At 39.8% G+C, this 23,272-nt stretch overlaps 1 protein-coding gene, 1 long non-coding RNA gene and 1 other non-coding gene across 3 annotated transcripts in view; 1 reads left to right on the top strand and 2 right to left on the bottom strand.

Moving 5' to 3' along the window:
* The window catches only part of LOC103351785 (uncharacterized), a 71,549-nt gene that overhangs the window by 28,650 nt on the left and 19,627 nt on the right, over window positions 1-23,272 (bottom strand). The window contains exon 3 of the long non-coding RNA XR_011385347.1: window positions 22,508-22,669. This is a non-coding gene — a long non-coding RNA (uncharacterized lncRNA). The remainder of the gene's footprint in view (window positions 1-22,507; window positions 22,670-23,272) is intronic.
* On the top strand, window positions 3,022-5,496 carry LOC100358462 (protein FAM47E). The gene has a single exon (XM_008272631.4). The coding sequence runs from the start codon at window positions 3,076-3,078 to the stop codon at window positions 4,336-4,338; it is 1,263 nt and encodes a 420-aa protein (XP_008270853.2). The 5' UTR covers window positions 3,022-3,075; the 3' UTR covers window positions 4,339-5,496.
* LOC127485003 (U6 spliceosomal RNA) lies at window positions 16,410-16,519 on the bottom strand. Its single transcript, XR_007912211.1, has one exon. It is a non-coding gene; the product is annotated as a U6 spliceosomal RNA (small nuclear RNA).

Here is a 23,272-nt window from a genome sequence, read left to right as displayed (position 1 = left end):
GACCCAGAGGAAGCTCCTGGCTCCTGGCTTTGGATCAGCACAGCTCCGGCTGTTGTGGCCAACTGTGAAGTGAACCAGTGGATGGAAGACGTCTCTCTCTCTGCCTCTCCTTCTCTCTTTGTGTTAACTCTGACTTTCAAATAAATAAATAAATGCTTTTTTTTTAAAAAAAGAAAAACTCTTAGAATATGCTTTATACCATAGTATACTTTAAATGGGTGAGTTGCATAATCTAAAAAGTATATCTCACTAACGCTACAGTTTTTAAAGGAAGACCTTTCTCTCTGTCTCTCTCTCTCTCACTGGACAGTAAAAAAAAAAAAAAAAAAAGAAGTTTTTTACAATAGTACTGACAGCTGAGAAGACAAGCCGGAAATAAAAGTGCACAAGAAAAAAAAAAATTTTTTCTGATGAAGCATATTGAAAACTCTCATGTAGAAAATTAAGAAAAGCAGGCCGGCGCTGCGGCTCAATAGGCTAATCCTTCACCTGCGGTGCCGGCACACCAGGTTCTAGTCCCGGTCGGGGCGCCAGATTCTGTCCCGCTTGCTCCTTTTCCAGTCCAGCTCTCTGCTGTGGCCCAGGATGGCAGTGGAGGATGGCCCAGGTGCTTGGGCCCTGCACCCCATGGGAGACCAGGAGAAGCACCTGGCTCCTGGCTTCGGATCAGCGTGGTGCGCAGGCCGCAGCGGCCCTTGGGGAGTGAACCAATGGCAAAGGAAGACTTTTCTCTCTCTCTCTCTCTCTCACTGTCCACTCTGCCTGTCAAAAAAAAATGCATATGCTAGATTTAAAATATATATGTAAATAGATGTAAGATGCTTCCTCTTTGAAATATCAGGAATGAAAGGTTATTCTAATTTATATTTTTTCCCTAACTCAAAAATTACATTAGTACAAGAAACACATTTCTTTTGATGACAGTTTAAAGCTCAATTTCAGCTATTTAATTCTTCATTTCCTAAAACTCATAAAGGTGAGGTTTTGGTCTATGATTATTCCATTAAACTTGCAATGAATGTTACAGTGAATTTTTTTTTCTCTTATAAAGTGCTTCACACAAAACAGCATCTTGGTTATATTTAGTTTTGCAAGTCTGGAAATACAACGTTTTACTGTCATGCTATTTTCATTTGACTAGTTGAGTAATAAAATATGAGTTTTCTTGATCTTACAATATGGTCAAACTGCATTTTTACATAGTGAAAGAGAAAATGTAGATGAACTTGAAATTTAGAGAAGATAAACAAAAATGATGCAAGATGGAAATAATCTGTAGAGAAAAACTTTTAATTTACCTTTATTTAAAAGACAGAGGGACATCTTCTATTTGCTGGTTCATTCTCCAAATGTGTCTCCTGTATGGCTGGGACACCAGAAGTCGGAAATTCAGTCTGGGTTTCCCACGTGGGTGGCAGGGCCCCAAATACTTGGGTCATCATCTGCTGACTCCCTGGCTACGCAGTAGCAGGAAGCTGGAATTGGGAGCAGAGCCAGGACTTGAACCTAGGTACTTGGATCTAGGATGCTGGTTTCTCAAGCAGCATCCTTTTAGCTACACCAAATACTGGGCCCTGATCTGTGGGGATACATTCAACAAGGGGAAACAAATTTGGAAAACTTGATAAGGTAAACGATTACGTGGGAATGTACTTACATAAGCATTTCTGATCGATCCCAAAAAAGGAGGAACACAAAGAAGCTAAGAACAGAGAAATAACTAACCATGTTATGTTACTAAAGATGAGAACTGAAAAGGGAAAGTGATTGATATTGTAAACTCCAGTAGAATAATCCAAGATTGAAAATTATCACTAGATAAGAGGATACGTATCATATATGGTGATTATATCTTGAATTGTAATAGTTTGAGGACACAGCACACTGCCACAAATGGGATCTTAGCCAATATGTGAAGAATGAAAGAGAAAATGGATTTTTTAAAAATTTTATTTAACAAATATAAATTTCCAAAGTACAGCTTATGGATTACAGTGGCTTCCCCCACCCCCATAACTTCCCTCCTACCCGCAACACTCCCATCTCCCGCTCCCTCTCCCATTCACATCAAGATTCATGAGAAAATGGATTTTAGGCCGGTGCCGCGGCTCACTAGGCTAATCCTCTGCCTTGCGGCGCCGGCACACCAGGTTCTAGTCCCGGTTGCCCCTCTTCCAGGCCAGCTCTCTGCTGTGGCCAGGGAGTGCAGTGGAGGATGGCCCAAGTGCTTGGGCCCTGAACCCCATGGGAGACCAGGAGAAGCACCTGGCTCCTGCCATCGGATCGGCGCGGTGCGCCAGCCGCAGGGTGCGGGCCACGGCGGCCATTGGAGGGTGAACCAACGGCAAAGGAAGACCTTTCTCTCTGTCTCTCTCTCTCACTGTCCACTCTGCCTGGCAAAAAAAAAAAAAAAAAAAAAAAAAAAAAAGAAAATGGATTTTAAAATAGACATCAGTTCAGGCCATAGTGAGGAACAATACCAAATTTGTAATTTGTATTATACAAAGGTTTTGGTGCTAACGAAAGAAAAATTGTGCTAGACCAATTTTTTTTTTTTTTTTTTGACAGGCAGAGTGGACAGTGAGAGAGAGAGAGACAGAGAGAAAGGTCTTCCTTTGCCGTTGGTTCACCCTCCAATGGCCGTCACGGCTGGTGTGCTGCAGCTGACGCACCGCACTGATCTGATGGCAGGAGCCAGGTGCTTCTCCTGGTCTCCCATGGGGTGCAGGGCCCAAGCACTTGGGCCATCCTCCACTGCCTTCCCGGGCCACAGCAGAGAGCTGGACAGGAAGAGGAGCGACTGGAACAGAATCCGGCGCCCCGACCGGGACTAGAACCCGGTGTGCCGGCGCCGCAAGGCAGAGGATTAGCCTAGTGAGCCGCAGGGCTGGATCGCTAGACCAATATTGTAAGATGCCCCTCCCCAGGAATCTGGCTGTGCCGGCGCGCCAGTGCCACCATGCATGAAACAATCCAGGCTCCTGGAGGTTCCAGGTCTCCTAGCGACCGAGTGATCAGCAGTCAACAAAAAGCTGAAGCTTCAGCACTGGCCCCGAAGGTGGGGCCAGGGGCACCATGGCGGACCGGAGGCTGTCACAGTGGCCCTTTGTACTGGAGCCGATGCCTCCAGGCATGACTTGCAAGCCCTGTTACAAGGCCAAACTACCTTCCAAGTGTTTGACAAACCACAAGAGCAAGTTTCTGAAGTTGTCCACATCCTTGGACAGCAGGCGCTGGGTATTCGTGAAAGAGGGGCTCGACGACTTCAGGAAAGGCTGTCCGCCTTGCGATGGTATGGTCACTCGCGGCCCGAAGGAGGCCTTTCTCCCCGTGATTTCTCACCGAGTTCCCCGACCTGCCCCTGCGAAGAGAAAGCTGCCCTCGAAAGCAGGCCTGTTTCCCATGCTCTCGCAGGCCCAGCTGGCACGCAAGGCTTTTGTAGAGGACATGGAAGCGCAACTGACGAAGCATCCCTTGGCTACCTACCCAAATCTGGAGGAAGATCTGCCTGCAGATCTCTTATTGAAGGTGCTGGAAGAGCTGGACCCTGAGAGGAAGCTGGAGGACACCTGGGCTTATTGTAAGGGCAACAGGGAAAAATCCAAGATGCCCACGAAGGTTTCTAAGCGTCGCACTGCAAAAGCCTTCTTGGAGCCTCTCAAGGCGTCTGCTTCACATCCAGACAAGTTATGTCAAAGGTCAAGCATACATGAATTGCACGAGGGCACTGTTCGTTCAGCTGTACCGAGAATAGTCTGTGACTTTTGCAAATGGGCGGCTGCTTCGGGGTACCAAGACATTGATGAAGACTACGTGATCCAACAGTTTACCATCAGCCATAAGTGGAAACCAGGCTTTGAAAGCTACTGCATGGTGAATGTACACGACGTTCATCCAGAACTAAAGCACATCACAGAGCTCCATGAAAGAGATGAAATGAAAAGCTCCATGGACGAGCTAGGCTGGGAAACTGAACTCCAGGAAACGCCAGAGATTTGGAAGACGACCAGGGTGAAGATGAAATATGGAGCATGGTACCTGAAGACCAAGTTGTGGAAAAAGCTAATGAGTAATGAACCTTTGATTGATCCTAAGATCATCCTTGAAGCTGAACGAGAGAGGATGAAACCAGACATTATTGACGATCTTTATGGAACAATTGCCTTTAAGGATTTCATTCTAAGCAGGGGCTACAACATGCCCCACATCCTGGAGAAGTTGTTCACTAGGAAGGGATGGGATTATGAATCTGTCAAGACCCCTATATCTAAAGTTACCAGAATCCACTTAAAACTAGGAGAACATACAGAGGAAGATGATATGACAATTCTCCAGTGACTACTTACTTGGCTATTTCTCTTTCATTGTAAATACCAATCAGAATTATGAGTGTCCCACTTGGAATGTACAACTCTGGCAATTTGTGTAAACTCAACACCTAATGCTTATAAAGATTTCTCAGTGACCTCCTATTTTGGGCTCATCATTTTAAAAATATTTTACCAACTATGAGAACAACATTCATATATACTTTATCACATTTTGTGGAATTGTATTACATTGCGATATCAATATTAGTAAAAACATAAAGCAGAATTACTTAAGAAAAGAAATGCCCTATTGGTTATTTCTAGGTAGCTAAAACATGGGATCAATCTTATAATAAGTAAAAGGAGACTTATATATCTCCATGTACATTAAAATTGTAGTGAAGTAATTATGACAAATGTTTTGTTAGTCAAAACTTGAAATCTATAGCAAAAATATTAACCTCTTTTAATAATGAAATTATCTTCCACTTTAGAATCCCATCAAACCCCCAAGAGCAGTTTGAAAACTACTTATCAAAATTAAAGGTGAAATATAAGCTGTGTCATTTTATCATATTTCTCAACTGAATATATAAACATTTTCACCATTTTCTTAAAACTTCACAACAAAAAGTGTCCTTCATGAAGGACCTCTGTGGGTCCTTGTGATAGTTTTAATAAAATCTTATCTTTTCAATCAAGAACCCAGTGGAAAGAAGTGGTCATCAAAGAAGGATGTACTTTTCTCTGAAAGGATGAGAAAACTACTTTGTTTATGGCCTTGTCTATATAATGAAGGAGTTTGTGGATTCCAAAGGCTTCCATAGTCTAGGGAGCTCATGTCAAGAGCCTTGGGTGATCATTGATGTCATACATAAGAGTATTAATTGTTTTTATTTTTTATTTTTTGATAGGCAGAGGGGACAGTGAGAGAGACAGAGAGAAAGGTCTTCCTTTTTTCCGTTGGTTCACCCCACAATGGCCGCTGTGGCTGGCGCGCTGTGGCCGGCACACTGCTCTGATCCGAAGCCAGGGGCCAGGTGCTCCCTCCTGGTCTCCCATGCGGGTACAGGGCCCAAGCACTTGGGCCATCCTCCACTGCCCTCCCGGGCCATAGCAGAGAGCTGGACAGGAAGAGGAGCGACTGGAACAGAATCCGGCGCCCTGACCAGGACTAGAACCCAGTGTGCCGACACCGCAGGTGGAGGATTAGCCTATTGAGCCACGGTGCCGGCCATTAATTGTTAAATTAACAACAGGAGTGCACTAACTTCCCATGCAAGATCTCTGTCCTCAAAGAGCTGTATTATGAGACTTAATTGTAAAACTTGTTCTCAAAGATTTGCTTCATTTTAGTGTATTAAATGGAGGATATTCATATGACACGTAAGTTTTAGTTATGCCTAAATGCTCACAAAAGATGTCTCATTCTTGGGTTTTTCTTTAAAGTTAATTAAGTTTCTCAAAAAGAGTACTTTAAAAAAAAGAAGTGAAATCAACTTCAAGATGCAATGACTTTGAAAAGCCCTTGTCTCAACTGTTGAGGAACAGTTTTTTTTATACAATTTGTTGAAATAAATAGTTAATCTATTTAACTCTGTTTGTTGAAATAGGTGGGAAGAATCACTATGCTCCTGAAGTTGCATGAAGTTTGTATTCCTTAAATAAAAGGTTTCTTTGGGGAAAAAAAAAACTTCACCACAAAACACTATTTCCAAATCATACAAACAAGTGCAAAATGTAGGTAGATTTAAGTTTGTGGCAGATCTGTTGTGCAAAATATATCTGTGTCAGCAAAGCTACACAGTAGCATCAAATATATACACATATCTATTCAAATACAACTAGTGTTTTCATTTCATGAATAGCAATTTAAAATTCACTCAGAGTTTAATTTATAGGTGCAAAGATTTGTAGTGCAAATCTGAAGTGCATTTCTGCTTCCAATTTTTTAGTAATCCAACTGCAGATGGAAATATATATATATATATATACACACACATTTCATCCTCATAAGAAGAGATAGCTGTTTACATGAAAATTCTCTGCAGTATAGTCTATCTGTGGGTATTTTGTGCTTAAAGAATCAGATCTACATAGTTGTGTAAGTCAAGGCCTAGAATTTCCATCACCATAATCCTTGGGTCATGTCACTACTGTATTTTACTGTATTTCTCCAGTGGTTTCTAATCCAGTCTCCTCCTTGAATATAGTTTTGTAAAATGCAAACCTGGTCAAATTCACACCCTTGAAAATTCTTCAGGCTCATGTGCACTGAGCTACACACACAAATATGCATACTCACATGACCCCACCCCACCACAGGGAGTACTCCCTTCTACCGCCCCAGCCCCCACCCCCAAGCTCCTGTTTTCCGGATTTCAGGCGTTACGTCTTTTCTTATATCAGTATCTTTGTCCATGATCTTTATTGTTAGGGCTTCACTGAGACAATGTGATCCTGTTTCAATATTTCCCCACCAAGGTCAATTTTGTGATAGTTTTAATAAGATCTTATCTTTTCCATCAATGATATTTGTTTTCCAGTTGCCTTCTCCTAAAGAATTTGAGTATATTAGAGAAATGAGACACCACTACTGCCTTCAAAATATGTGAAATTCCTATACCTGTTTATTCAGATCTCACGGAGGCTAACAGCATGCTGTTGGCTTAGTGTTAACCTGGCTCTGTGGTTCTGCATTGAAGTCTTGTACTTCCTGAAGAACTGTTCATTCTCACAGTTCAACGTTCAGTTCTTCTGAGCAGGAGATGGACATGCTTTTCCACATTTTCTTATGTAACTTCACACTTTACAAGGCATTTTATTTTTACCTACAAAATGGATACCATTATCATCAAACTCAAAGTCTACTGAGCATTAAAATATTGCTTAATGTAAGAACCCAAGGTTGCAAGTATCATAGAATTGATGCATTGGCACAAAATATATATGTTTGTATCAGAGGGTGGAGTGTGCTGAAAAGACAACACAAAGAAACCAAGGGAAAAAAAACCTTTTTGATGGCATTTACCCAGGGATAGCCTTCAACTAAATCTTACTCAATCTTAGCTGCTGCTTAACATGTGAAAAATGTATTTGCAAAAAAGACTCTAATCCTGCCATCTGTGGCAACATGGATGGAACTGGAAGACATTATGTCAACTGAAATAATTCAACACAGAAAAAGAAATATTGCATACTCTCACTCATGTGGGAGCCAAAAACACTGACTGAATAGAAGTAGAGTAGAACAGTGGTCACTAGAAGCAAAAACTGCAAGTAGCAAAGGAAAAGAGTAAGGCTGGATAACAGGTGCCAAAAAACAATCAGATAGGAGGAATATGTTCTAATGTTCTTTAGCAGAGTAGAGTGACTATAGTTCACCACAGTTTATATTTCATAAAGCACTAGAAGAGAGAAGTCTGGAGCTTCTAAACAAATTAATGATACATGTTAAAGGAGGAGGAAAGGCTATTTACTCTGATTTGATCATGAAACATTAATACATGTATTGAAATATAACACTGTGCCTCGTACATATGCACAATTAATATGTTAATTAAAAAAGAAGAGTTGCCAGTAAGAGCTCCTATTTCTTACTGGCAATGGGTACTTCCATGCAATAAACTTTCCACAGAGAAATTACATGAACTTCTTCATGCTAAAATTACCCACATTGGTATTAATTGTCAAACAGAACCAGTGTTTGAATTTTAGATTTGGTACGCCAGTGAGAATTCAAAACACAACCTGACTCCAAATCCATAGTTTTCAGAAGCAGAGAGAATATAGAAGAGAGCCTGATACATAATTGTGTTAGTGTAGCCTCCAAATTTTTTTCAAATATCACTCACATTCTTTGATTTATTCATTTTTCTTTTTAGTATTTACAACATAGAGTAACCCAAAAGTATCATTATCTTCATTCTTTAAATGAGAAATCCCAGAGAATTTAGTTATTTAGGGTCAAGTGTGAAGTATAGAGTGGAAGTCTTCTAATTTATTATCTTATTTCCACACTAAAGTTCAGAAATTTCATGGACAATTAACTGTTCACCTTGAAAACTTGGGCCCTAATAATTGAAACCGGGGTAAGAATAATGTGCCTCGGGGCTCTAATAAGGGAGAAACAAAGATATACTCTCATTTTCTCGTTGATATCTTTCTCTTCATCTTGCTAGGTAGAACAATCATAGCTTTGTTCATTGTGTGGCAGGAGTGAGGACAGATTTAGCTCTGGAAGGATGCAAAAGCCACAAACCGAATGAAATTGGATTGCATGACCAGTGTCTTTTTATCTTAGTTATTCAAGTAGAGGTTAGACATATTGCTTTCTTTTCATTCTACCATAAGATTAAACAAGGAATATTCAATGTGTCTAATTTTAAAACTATGCATTTCAAGAAGAAAATATTTATAAAATTATTTATTCAGCAAATATTTGTATTATGAGGAGTTTGAAAACACATTGAATATTGAAGATAATAAAATAGCCACTCTTCTTTTTTTTCTTTTCTTTTTTAATTATTTAATAAATGTGAATTTACAAAGTGCAACTTTTGTATTGTTGTGGCTTCCCCCCAACCTCCCCCACTCCCGCGGCCCTCCCCTCTCCCATCCCCTCTCCCATCCCGCCCTTCATCGAGTTTCATTTTCAATTACCTTCATATACAGAAGATCAACTTAGTATACACTAAGCAGGGATTTCAACAGGTTGCACTCACACAACCGCACAAGGTATAGGGTATTGTTCGACTAGTAGTGTTGTCTTTAAGTTTCATAGTAAAACACATTAAGGACAGAGATCCTATGTGGGGAGCCTGTACCCAGTGACTCCCGTTGTAGATTTAATTGCCATTCTTATTTATGGCATCAGCAATCACCTGAGGCTCTTGCCGTGAGCTGTCCAGGCTATGGAAGCCCCTTGAGTTCACCAACTCTGAACTTGTTTAGTCAAGGCCGTATCACAGTGGAGGTTCCTTCCTCCCTTCGGAGAAAGGCGCCTCCCTCCTTGATGGCCTGTTCCTTCCGCTGGGGTCTTGTTCACCAGGATCTTTCATTTCGATTGTTTTCTGCCACCGTGTTGTGGCTTTCCATGCCTGTGAGACTCTCATGGGCCTTTTAGTCAGATCTGAATGCCCCAAGGGTTGATTCTGAGGCCGGAGTGCTGTTTTGGGCGTTTGCCATTCTATGAGTCTGCTGTGTGTCCTGCTTCCCCCACAGGATCATTCTCTCCCTTTTAATTCTATCCTTCATTATTTAATAGCCACTCTTCTTATTCAATATTTTACAAAAATAGAAGCTTAATTATTTCCTAATTTTTCTTCTTTCACTGTTTTTCCTTTGCTGAATAGCATAGCACTTATAATTTTTAATTAAGCTATATCCTGCTAAAAAAGTAAATTATGATATTCCATTCTATTTATTTTTTGGAAAAAATTTATTTGCAACTGCCTTGATGAAAACAAGCACTGCATAATTATTAAAGATTGCAAACCAGGTTCGTATTAATTTTTTAAATACATATTTTCTTTGGCTAGAAAAAAAGGTTACGTAGACTGTACCCAATTTTCCCTCTGTTAAATTTTTTCTGTAGTGACTTTTATGTCCATGCAACCCTCTACTTTAAGTAGACACACTCTTTTCTATTTATTTATTCATTTTGACAGGCAGAGTTAGTGTGAGAGAGAGAGACAGAGAGAAAGGTCTTCCTTTTTCCATTGGTTCACCCCCCAAGTGGCCGCTACGGCCGGTGCTATGCTGATCCGAAGCTAACTCCTGGTCTCCCATGCGGGTGCAGGGCCCAAGGACCTGGGCCATCCTCCACTACACTCCTGGGCCACAGCAGAGAGCTGGACTGGAAGAGGAGCAACCGGGACAAAATCTGGCTCCCTGACCGGGACTAGAACCCGGGGTGCCAGTACCACAGGTGGAGGATTAGCCTAGTGAGCCGCAGCGCTGGCCGTAGACATACTCTTAACATCAGTGGTAAGTGGATACTATAATAATCAACCAGATTATAGTATGCCCCAGAGTAATAAGTCCTTTGGAGAATATAGCTGCAGGAACATGGAGTTTACCAAAGATGAAATAATTTTTCACTCTGAGAGTCTGCAGTAAATAATATTAGAAGTGTGGCTTTTAGAGCATTGACTCCTTATCCTACCACTGCTATGTGCTGATCCTGTGACTACAGGCAAATGAGTTGCTTCACAGAACCTATTTCTTCATCTCAAACTTGGAATAACAATAATTTTCCACTTGGATTTTTAAAGGCTAAATGAAATATGAACAATTGCATAAGTCTTGGTTGTCTAGTAAGTTTTTCTCCCCCCTCTACATCACTTGTCATGAGTGTTTTGTGCTGCTAAACATGAAATATCTTTTTGCCTTACATTCCCTAAGTATAATATTAAATAACATTTTCAGGCAGTGGCCTGAGGACTAAAAAATTTGATCATATTCTTATGCTATTGCAATCCAGCAGTCACTTGAGGAGTAATTTCCTTATAATGTTGAGGAAAGAGGAAAATAATGATATGCTATGAATATCATAATTTATACAACATTTATGAATTCCTGAGTGTCATCAAAATACAGATATTAGCCTAATGGCCTGGGAAAAGCAGTGGAAGATGGCTCAAGTGTTTAGGCCCCTGCCACCCACATGTGAGACCCTGATGAAGATTTTGGCTCCTGGCTTAGGCCTGGCCCAGTGCTGGCTGTTATGGCCATCTGGGGATTGAACCAGTGGGTGTAAGATCTCTCTCTTTCTCTCTGTGTCTCTCTCCCTCTCTCTGTAATACTGCCCTTCAAATAACTAAATCTTAAACACACAGATTAAAATCACCCATGTTAAGGGCAACTGTGATCTGTACATATACAGAAACACATTCTATAGCATTCGATAGCATATAGTCCATTCTATAGCACTATGCAACCTGACTTCTTTCAACCTAAAATATTCTTAGCTATAAAGAGTTGGATCATTTAACACAGTAAAAAACAGTTGAATTTTGATGCACTTTCAGGAGTGAGTATATGCAAACTGAAGAGGTCCTTATGATGACAGAGTATCTATATCAAAAGCAGCAGTAAATAGGTTTAATTTCTCAACAAAATGCTGGAAGCAAGAGGCAATCTCATGTAATTAACAAGTTTGATATGTGAGGGCAGAGTGAACATTATTGCAGGCATGGTGAGGGGGCAGGTAAGGATGGGAAGGTGACAGAACAATTTCCTAAACCCCAGAGGAAAACAAATTAGTGTTTACTAGCTTCTAATTAATAATTAAGGTATGGTTCCTTGCTGGCTCTAGCTAGCATACTGCTTAAATATTTGTTTTAAAAGAATCATTCTGAGTCCTTAATCTCTAATCTTGTTATGTGAGTGGTTGACATATATATATGATTGGGAGCTAAAATTTAAAAAAAAAGGCAACCAAAAACAAAAAAAGAAATGCCTGTGTGTATCAATACTGCTGCAAATATAGGTTTAATTGTAATGCTATACTTCTATAGATGTATAAATTTCTATATACTTCTATAGATGTAATGTGATTTTAATGCTTTAAAATTTACTGTTTATTAGTTTTTCACTTGATTATTGCTTATAATCCTTGTCTATATTCCCACTGAACTAGAGTCTTTTTACTTTTTAGTTGTTGAACTCTGTTGACTGTAATGTAAATTACAAATATGTTACCTGACATTTTGAGATTTGATAGTTTATAACCCTTGTCTATACTCTTGAGGAACAGTAGTTTTTCTACTAAAAAACGAAAGGAAGGAAGGGAGGGAGGAAGGAAGGGAGGGAGGGAGAGGGAGCTGTGAACTACATAGAATCTGTTCTCTTTGTATTAATATCATACTAATATGAAAAAGTAAAAATTAAGTTAAAAAATAAAAATTGAAGTATGAACACTTAACATTAGATCTACCCACTTGATAAATTTTCAAAATTCCCAATACTGTTAACAATAGGCACAATGGTATATCTTTATAGAACATATTCATTATCTATAACTGAATCTCTATAACTCTGGGACAGCAACTCCTCATTTCCCACTCCTCCCCCAGCCCATTACAACCACCATTCTATTTTGTTTCTATGAGCTTTACTGTTTATGATAGCTTATCATCATTTAAGTAACTCCATTCATAGTGGAATCATGCAGTATTTTTCCTCAACTATATATATATATATATATATATATATAGAGAGAGAGAGAGAGAGAGAGAGAGAGAGAGAAAGGATTTCCTTCTTTTAAAAGGTTGAATACTACCACATTGTATGTTTATACAATGTTTACTTTACCAATTCATTTGATGAATAGTTTGTTTCCATATTGTGACTGTTATGAATAATGCCATATTGAGCATGGGATTGCATGTATCTTCAAGATTCTAATTTCAATACTTTTGCATGTATACTAGGGGTGGGAAGACTGATCATACTGTAATTCTATTTAATATTTTACAGAACTTCCATACTATTTTAAATAACTGTTGCATCATTTCACTTTCTCATTAACAGTGTATAAAGCTTCCAAGTTCTCAACAGCCTTGCAAATACTTCATATATCAAGTGTGGATAGATATTTAGTTTTCTCAAGCACACTCAATGAAAGGACTATCCTTTCCTTGTGTATTTCTGTCACCTTTGTCAAAGATCACTTACAGCTTATGCCCCAAAATTTCTTTCTGAGGTCTGGAGGAAGTAATTAACTTCTCAAAATCAAATATACCACATATTGCATATTTGTAATCATTCCTTCATTTTGTTTTCTTTTAAAGGACACAAACCAAAATTGAACATTAGTGGTCTCCAAAATCAAAAAGAAATGTTTTCAATTTATCTGAAAGTCAGAGAAACATAGCAAGAAGGGAGAGGGAGAAGGAGGGGGAGGGGGAGGGGGAGATCTTCCATTCACTGATTCACTCCCTAATGGAGAGTTGGGAACTTTCTCTGTCAAGGGCCATTTGGATATTTATAACATCATCATCCACGTGCCATACAAAATTAACAACTTAACAATTAGCCTGATACAGATTTACTGAATTTGGAGTCCTGCTTCAGGTTGCCTTGGCAGGGCCAGATCAAATGATTCCACAGGCCTTATAGGGCCCACAAGCCAGACATTCCCAACCCCTGCTATAACAGTTAGGGGCTAGGCCATGCTGAAGCCTGGGGTCCAGAACTCAATTCATATCTACTTCCAGAGTGGTAGGGACCCAAGTAGTTAAGCTATCACCTGCTGCCTCCTAAGGAGTGCATTTAACAGGAAGCTGGATCAAAAGAGGATCTGGGAATCCTATTCAGGCATTCTGATATAGGATGAGGGTATTCCAAGCTACATCATAACCACTAAGCCAAATTCCTGACCCCTCATTTTGGTTTTTACATGAGCAAACTCAGAATTACTAATTATCATTTTTTTCTCACAAGATGATATAGAATGAATACCTTATCAGTAGATCATTGGAAAGGTAGCTTTTTATATAGTGAATTGACTGCTTTCAGGGGCAAACTATACTTTTGCAAGCAAAGAATTTAATCTTTTTGCAAACAAAGAGTTTATCTTAAATGTACCACAAAATTTAATTCTTACAGCATATCATCTTATTAATCACATTTTTCTGATGAGTAAAATGCTATTTACAAGTTCATAAAACTTGGAAGGGTTAGAGTCCACTTTTAATTGAGCAGCATTTGACACAGGATTCCATGTCCCTCACTGCTTCCTAAACAGAGAATGAAGAATACTTATTATATTCATTTTCTATCTATGTACATTGAATTAAAGAACAGTACAATGAGAATATAGATCATGAATTATCTCACTTCCAAAGGCTGCTACCAAATCATATAGCTATTATTTATAATGATTTGCCAACTGCCAGAATAGTCACTGTTATAACTAATATTAAAGTGAAATAAGAACTTCAATTTACAGAAATATGAGATCATACCATGTGGATATATGGCTACTTCTCAAATTCAGGGATTGGTCTTTACCTTTTTAGTGTAATGGTTTATAAAATGACACCATGCTGTTCAAAACTTTTTTTAAAAGATTATTTATTTGAGAGGTAGAGTTACAGAGAGAGGTAGAGACAGAGAGAGAGGTCTTCTATCTGCTGGTTCACTTCCCAAATGGCTGCAACGGCTGGACCTGGGACAATCTGAAGCCAGGACCTTCTTCCGTGTCTCCCACATGGGTGCGGGGGCCCAAATACTTGGGCCATCTTCTACAGCTTTTCAAGGTCATAGCAGAGAGCTGGATTGCAAGAGGAGCAGCCGGGACCAGAACCAGCACCCATATGGGATGCTGGCACTGCAGGCAGAGTATTAACCTACTGTGTCATAATGCTGGCCCCCGAAAGCTTTTTATTATCAGTTGTTTTCAAGAGGCAAAAGTCTTGGGGATATGTCTCATTTAACTCTTCTTTACCATGATGTATCCATTTTGGCTAATTTTCTTAGTCAAAAAAATGATAAAAAATGTTCACAACATATTTTTTCAATGTTAATATAAATTTGTGTTCGGCAAGATGGTGATGCAGAAGGGAGCAGTAAGCTTTTCATTTGTTTCTTTATTTCTGCTTACCTTTTAAAAAGTACAGCCATCTTATCAATGGTTTACAAAATTTACTACTTAAAATAAGAATTTTATTTATTTACTCCAGGGTAAGAAGAGGAAAAATTAGTAAGGTTGATAAAATTCCATCATCTCTTGAAATGCAGTTCAATAATGCACCTAAACTGTACATATAAGGGGGCTTGCAAGCATTCACCCATATGATTTAATTAAATTAAATATAGCTGCAATCCTAATATCAACTAAATCAAAATGTTTCAAATACTTCTGAGAATTTTTTTTAGTCTTGTAAGGTAAAAACTACTTCTATAAACAAATGCTTCTATATAATTTGGCCAATAAACCCCAGGCAATATCCAATACAATTCAATTCATTACAAAGATAGAGACAGTTGAAATGTATGTTGGCTTATTGATTTTACTTTCACTAAGCTATTCTATGGCTTCTTATTGATGTGATTATAATAAATTTATTTTATTTTATTTTAATTTTTTGACAGGTAGAGTGGACAGTGAGAGAGAGAGACAGAGAGATAGGTCTTCCTTTATCATTGGTTCACCCTCCAATGGCCACTGTGGCCGGCGCAATGCAGCCGGCACACCGCGCTGATCTGAAGCTGGGAGCCATGTGCTTCTGCTGGTCTCCCATGGGGTGCAGACCTAAGCACTTGGGCCATCCTGCACTGCACTCCCGGGCCACAGCAGAGAGCTGGCCTGGAAGAGGGGCAACCGGGACAGAATCCGGCGCCCCGACCGGGACTAGAACCTGGGGTGCCGGCGCCGCAAGGTGGAGGATTAGCCTAGTGAGCTGCGGTGCCGGCCTTATAATAAATTTTATGCAGAGCCGGCGCCGTGGCTCAATAGGCTAATCCTCCACCTTGCGGCGCCGGCACACCGGGTTCTAGTCCCGGTTGGGGCGCCGGATTCTGTCCCGGTTGCCCCTCTTCCAGGCCAGCTCTCTTCTATGGCCAGGGAGTGCAGTGGAGGATGGCCCAGGTGCTTGGGCCCTGCACCCCATGGGAGACCAGGAAAAGCACCTGGCTCCTGGCTCCTGCCAGGATCGGCGCGGTGCGCCGGCTGCAGCGGCGGCCATTGGAGGGTGAACCAGCGGCAAAAGGAAGACCTTTCTCTCTCTGTCTCTCTCTCTCACTGTCCACTCTGCCTGTCAAAAAAAAAAAAAAAAAAAAAAAAAAAAAAATAAAAAATAAATTTTATGCAAGAAATAATCTTACATAGTGTTATTCTCAGAGTCTGTCAACAGTTACGAACCATATAGGCAGATCTTGATTGAATGCTTTTTTCCTGGTGGTGGTAAGGAGGAAAGTGGAAATAAACTTGGTCAAGCCTTTCAGCAGATACTGTCTTTCAATTTACCTCCTTTAAATCTTCCCAATCACCAGCTGAAATAGACATAAAGGTTTGAAAACAATCACCTAAGCAAAGATACAGAAAATTCTTGAGGAGTATATGATTTTACATTTCTCGCTCTCTTTTTTTGTATAAATATGGAATGCCTCATGAATTTGCATGTCATCCATGTTGCACAGAGGCCATGCTAATCTTCTTTGTATTGTTCCAATTTTAGTATATGTGCTGCTGAAGCAAGCGCTCATTTCCTTGAATTCAGGAGGTATTTCTCAATGTATTTATTTAACACAAAGATATTAGAAATTTCTATAAACATACCACAGTAAATTTAATAAAACAGCATTGTAAAAAGTATGTACCCAGTGCAGCATATTCTAGAGTGGACTTGGGGGTGAGTAGGTGGCCTAGCAGTTAAGATGACCACATGGCAGGCTATACTCCTGACTCCAGTTTCCTGCTAATGCAGATCCTGAGAAACAGTAGTGATGGCTCAAGTAAATGAGTTTCTGACACCCAAGTAGAAGACCTGAATTTTATTTCTGGTTGCCAGCCCAGCCCCAGCTGTTGTGGGCTTTTAAGAAGTGAACCAGTGGATGGAGGATCTAAGTTTCTCTGTCAGCCTCTATATCTGTTTCTGTCTCTCTTCTGCTCAAATACATAAATAAAACTTAAAAATATTAGAGTGAATTTGTTGCATTTCTTATATTCTCTATACTTTGACATGATCTTTAATTTATAAGTATTTCAGTAAAAATGTTTAAACAATGAAATTCCTCGTATAAAACTGATTAGAGTTTCGCCGGCACCGCGGCTCACTAGGCTAATCCTCCGCCTTGCGGCACCGGCACACCGGGTTCTAGTCCCGGTTGGGGCACCGAATTCTGTTCTGGTTGCCCCTCTTCCAGGCCAGCTCTCTGCTGTGGCCAGGGAGCGCAGTGGAGGATGGCCCAAGTCCTTGGGCCCTGCACCCCATGGGAGACCAGCAGAAGTACGTGGCTCCTGCCTTCGGATCAGCGCGGTGCGCTGGCTGCAGCGTGCTGGCCGCAGCGCGCTGGCCGCAGCAGCCATTGGAGGGTGAACCAACGGCAAAGGAAGACCTTTCTCTCTGTCTCTCTCTCTCACTGTCCACTCTGCCTGTAAAAAATAAAAGAAAAACTGATTAGAGTTTCAAAGAGTCCATTGATTTTTTTAAATACTATTTGCAATTGTGGGTTCAAGAAATATATTTAGATTTTGTCAAATACAGATTTTCAGAATTCCCTCAATTGGTTTTGATTTACAACTAAGGATTGAAATGCCCTGGCACAAAATAATTTGTAACAGAAACTTAGGCAAGATATAGCTCAGGTCTCCTAACAAAGAACTTGAGGCTAAGGGAGAACAAATGGTTTACATAAATTCCCAAAAAGGTAAAAAATGAACAATATCAGGTTGATAATTGTAATATTTCTAAAAAATCATTTTATTTTCTTATGAATTCAAGAAAAGTATAGGAAATGTTGCTGCCTCCTTTTATGCACATTTTAATGTTATTCATTCTTTCAATTCATTACTATAAAGAAGTTATAATATTTAGAAAGCAATTAAGTAGACACAGTTACACTTTATAAGGTAGTTCATGCCAGGTTATTATAAGGTGGTTCAGGTACACATGAAAGAGGACTTTGCAAATGGTTACAATCTTGGCAATTCAGTGTGCTATAATACAATTTTGACAACATGTAAATTTTACCACACTGTTCAGAAGGTGGCTGACTTCACTGTCCTATTGATATAACTTTGGTTGATGTATTCAGGAATACATCTGTGAAAAGGCTTAGACTATTTTTTAGTAGCCAGCAAAAATTTCCAGAATCACTTTGTTTTATGGATATGAACAAAGAATACTAAATAATCTCAGCTACCCATTAGTGCTAACTTAATCTTACTTCTTGGCTTCTAACACAACATTTGTATATTTTATACAGAATTAGTAACTAGCTTTATTTTTGCGGATATTTAAATAGCATTTTTATAAGCTTTTTAAAAGATTTTTTATTTCTTTATTTGAGAGGTAGAGTTACAGACAGTGAGAGGGGGAGACAGAGAGAAAGGTCTTCATCTGCTGGTTCACTCTCAAAATGGCCACAATGGCCAAAGCTGGGCTGATCCGAAGCTATGAACCAGGAGCTTCTTCTGGGTCTCCCACGTGGGTGCAGGGGCCTAAATACTTGGGCCATCCTCTAATGCTTTCCCAGGCCATAACAGAGAGCTAGATTGGAAGAGGAGCAGCTGGGACACAAACTGGTGCCCACATGGGATGCCGACACTGTAGGCGGAGGCTTAGCCTACTACGCCACAGCACTGGCCCCTTTAAATAGAATTTCAATGATGATTTTTCACTATTAGATATCATTGATATTTTTCCCTTCAAAAGGAAATACTGTCTAAATATATATTCCACATCAATTCTTATTATTTTTATTTGAATAAAGAGACTAAAACTTTTAACAAGCTACTGCAAGGTGTCCAGCGTGTAACAAATCTTCCCAGGCAGACAAATCAGTTAATTCACAGGCTTTTATTTGGGTTCCACCCCCCGGGCATGGTTCCCCGCTCCCAACAGAGCAACAGAGCGGGGGCAGGGGAAGTCGCGCATCAGAGATTGGGAGAGCTCCTTTTATAGATTCAGGGCATGGGGGTTAAAGGTTGAGGCGGGTCTGATCCTCACTGGTTGACCTTTAGGCACCCGCAGGGACCTTGACAAGGACTTTTCTTCCCTGGAAGTACAGGTAGGAACTTTCCATTCCCAGAAGTATAGGCCTTCCTTCCTTGTGGATCCCAAAGCTACCAGCTACCGAATTATTTTATTTGCGGTTTTGAACCCTTTCAATGTGGAATTTATTATTGAAGAAATCAGTCTATGTCTCATGGTCCTGCCAAACTTCCCAAACTACCTAGTAAAGAATCTAAGGAGAGTATCAATCTCTGCTAATTACAGGTGATGTGCTTGAAATATGTGGAAACAATGTAAATATCCATCAACAGATGAATGGACCAAGCAAATGTGGTATGCACGTTCGAAAGAATAGTATTCAATCTTAAAAAGAAAGAGGATCATTCAATATGTGACAATGTAGATGAACTTTGCAGACATTAAGCTGTATGAAGTAAGCTAGCCACAGAATGATAAATACTTCAGGATTTCATGAACACAAGGTTATCTAAAATATTCAAACTCATAAAATTAAGAATGGATGGTGGTTTCCAGGGATTATGGGAGGCAGCAATATGGAGTTGTTGACCAGAGATATAAAGTTTAATTTAACCAAGATGAATAAACTCTAGAGCTCTATTGCATGACAATGTATCTAAAGTCAATAATAATGTTGGGGATGGTAAAGTTAAAAATGTACTGAAAGTATAGATCTCTTGTGAAGTGTTCTCAATAAAATAATAAAAAAAAACAGATATATGCTTGAACATACCACAAACTATCTAAATCGCAATTTGTTATCAGTAAAACATGGATGATAATAAAGACATGTAATCAGGGAGTTTTTGAGATAAGGTACCATGAACAGAGACAGGCAATATTGATTTTGAATCAGTACATCACTTCTCTAATTAGAGAATGATTTTGTGTACTCATATGCATGTATGCATAATTATCTATATAATCTTCAAACACATACACACATAGACACACACACAGATAAGCCACCAGCTACCACTACTTGTGGGCCACTTCCTTACGAATAATCATTGACTCTACTGCAAGTATTACTTTTTATTTACCTCTTTTTAAATTTTCATCCACTTGAAATAAGTCTTTATTGTATTTTATTTTTATTTTATTTATTTTTTGACAGGCAGAGTGGACAGTGAGAGAGAGAGACAGAGAAAGGTCTTCCTTTTGCCATTGGTTCACCCTCCAATGGCCGCCACAGCTGGTGCACTGCGGCCGGCGCACCGCGCTGATCCAAAGGCAGGAGCCAGGTACTTCTCCTGGTCTCCCATGGGGTGCAGGGCCCAAGGACTTGGGCCATCCTCCACTGCCTTCCCGGGCCACAGCAGAGAGCTGGCCTGGAAGAGGGGCAACCGGGACAGAATCTGGCACCCCGACCGGGACTAGAACCCGGTGTGCCAGCGCTGCTAGGTGGAGGATTAGCCTAGTAAGCCGCGGCGCCAGCCTGAAATAAGTCTTTAAAAATATAAATTTTCATTTACAAGAAAGAAAGAAAGAGAGAAAGAAAGAGAGAGAGAAAGAGAGAAGAGAGAAAGAGAAAGAGAAATAAATAAAGAAAGAAAAAGACAGAGAAAGAAAAAGAAAAAGGAAGAAAGAAAAAGGAAGGAAGGAAGGAAGGAAGGAAGGAAGGAAGGAAGGAAGGAAGGAAGGAAGACAGGTTGAAACCAAGAGCCAGAAACTTCATCCAGGTCTCCCACATGATGGCAGGGGTCCAATCACTTGAACCATCATGCTTCACAGGATGCAGTACAGAAAGCTAGATCAGAAGCCAGGACTGGAACCAGCACTCTGATATGGGATGTGGGAGTAGCAAGCAGCAGCTTAAGCTTAACCCAATGCACCACAATGTCATTCCCTTCTCTTTGGCAGCCAGTTAGTTTACTTTTTAAAGAATGGATTATATAGCACATTAACTAGCTATTAACTTCAAAAGACACAAATGTGAAGAGTTCATAAAACGAGTTTTTGTGTTCATACCTATAAAAATATCTGACATATAGCCGGCGCCGCGGCTCACTAGGCTAATCCTCCGCCTTGCGGCGCCGGCACACCGGGTTCTAGTCCCGGTCGGGGCGCCGGATTCTGTCCCGGTTGCCCCTCTTCCAGGCCAGCTCTCTGCTGTGGCCAGGGAGTGCAGTGGAGGATGGCCCAAGTCCCTGGGCCCTGCACCCCATGGGAGACCAGGATAAGTACCTGGCTCCTGCCATCGGATCAGCGCGGTGCGCAGGCCACAGCACGCTGGCCGCAGCAGCCATTGGAGGGTGAACCAACGGCAAAAGGAAGACCTTTCTCTCTGTCTCTCTCACTGTCCACTCTGCCTGTCAAAAATAAAATTAAATTAAAAAAAAATCTGACATATGCTCAATAGTATTGTGTTGAACAAATCAGAGCTAATAATTGAAATTAAATTTGAATTTACTGTTTATTAATTTTGGTAACATTTTTAAATGATGAAGGCAACTAAAAGGCAAAATAATGGATTTTCACAGATTATAGCACTAGAATTTTTATTTGTTAATTCAGCACTATTATTATAATGGTTATCTTATGTGTCAAATTGACTAGGTCACAGGGTGCCGAAATATTTGGTCAAACATTCTGAGTATATTTGTGCAGGTAATTTTAGGTGAGGTTAGCATCTGAATCTGTAGACTAAATAAAAAAGACTGTCCTCCCTAAAATGAGAAGGTTCCATCCAATCTGTCCAAAACAGGAAGGGTTAACCTGGTCTCAAGTAAGAGAGAAATCTTCCTACCTGAAGGTCATCAATTGTTTCTGGTATTCACATTCAAAGTGGAACATCAGCATTTCCTGGGTCTCAAGTCTGACAGCCAATTGACTCCAACTACACCATCAGCTTTCCTGGGTCTCCAGCTTGCCAACTGCAGCTATTGGGACATGGAAACTTGTCATCTTCCATAATCATGTGAGTCAAGTCATTATAATAAAGTAATCTCTCTATATTCACATCCTTGGCAGGATGAAGATACTTCAAAAAGTTCAGTGAAAATGGAATTCAAAGTAAATTTATTTTGATGTAGATTTTGAGATCATAGATACAAGTCACACACACACACACACACACACACACTTGGTTTTACTTCTTTGGAGAAGCCTAATACAAAGCTGATCACAAACATTTCAAAGATGACTTTATTTTATACTACTATGGATACATACATACATACATATATTTAAAATATTATCTAGCCTGAAATTTACTCATTCAGTCTATATTTAGTTTCATAGCCTTTATTAAAGCAAAACAGGATGACATGCTTTTGTTTATACATCTGTCATTATTTTCTTGGAAATTTGGTCTTCCAGTCCATGCTTGTTTATTGCTTTCCCTTGGAAAAGTACATTCTTTTAATTGTTAAGTTTCCTTCAGTTATAATATATATTTAAAATATTTACCTATTTATTTGAAGGGGAGAGACACAGAAGAACAGAAGAGAGTGACAGAGAGAGACACACACACACATACACACACACACCAACCTTCTATCTGGTAGTTCACTTCCCAAATGCCACGACAACTGGGGATGGGCCAGGCAGAAGCCAGGAGCAAGGAACCTCTTCATCCAGGTCTCCAATGTAGGTAGCAGGAACCCAAGGACTGGGGTCATCATATTACTGCTTCCCAGGTGCATTAGCAGGGAGCTGGATCAGAAATGTGGATTAGTCAGGACTTGAACAAGACATTCTAATATCAGATGCAGGCATCCTAAGTAGGAGCTTAATCCAATGTGCCACATCACCCACTGCATAACGTATGTTTTATACCTCCCTAGAAGTTAATGATGAAGGATGAAATATTAGAGAAAATCGTTATCACCCCTTAGTATACCTATAACTACAAAATAGTAATATTTTAAATATTTGAATAGTAAAATCACAGGGATCAATTAATTACTGATTAAACTTGGTAATATGATGAGAGAATGTTCCGAAAGTCAAGATATTTTTCTTTCTAAATAGAAATTTTCACTAAAATCTATAATGGCATCTCGGAAATTTTTGAAAGTCTACAATTATTTTGTGACTAAGCACTTATGTTAAGCAAGTACAGAACAGAATTTTATCTCAATGATAAATTGATCAAGTGGAAGTTTTTCATTTCTAGTGTATGATTCTATCACTGAACTCAATCACATGGACATTGTTATTCCTCTTTTTTAAGGGATCAATGATTAAATGCCTCTAAAACTGCCAAGATAAGTTTGCACTGTGACATTTTCATTTGCAATCTTTCAATTTTTTCAT

Source organism: Oryctolagus cuniculus, chromosome X (genome assembly GCF_964237555.1).
Source record: "Oryctolagus cuniculus chromosome X, mOryCun1.1, whole genome shotgun sequence".
NCBI classification, from domain to species: domain Eukaryota; kingdom Metazoa; phylum Chordata; class Mammalia; order Lagomorpha; family Leporidae; genus Oryctolagus; species Oryctolagus cuniculus.
This window is presented reverse-complemented; position numbering and strand designations above follow the sequence as displayed.

Excerpts from the sequence above, each read along its gene's own strand:
- LOC100358462 (XM_008272631.4), top strand. The coding sequence starts at position 3,076 with ATGGCGGACCGGAGGCTGTCACAGTGGCCCTTTGTACTGGAGCCGATG.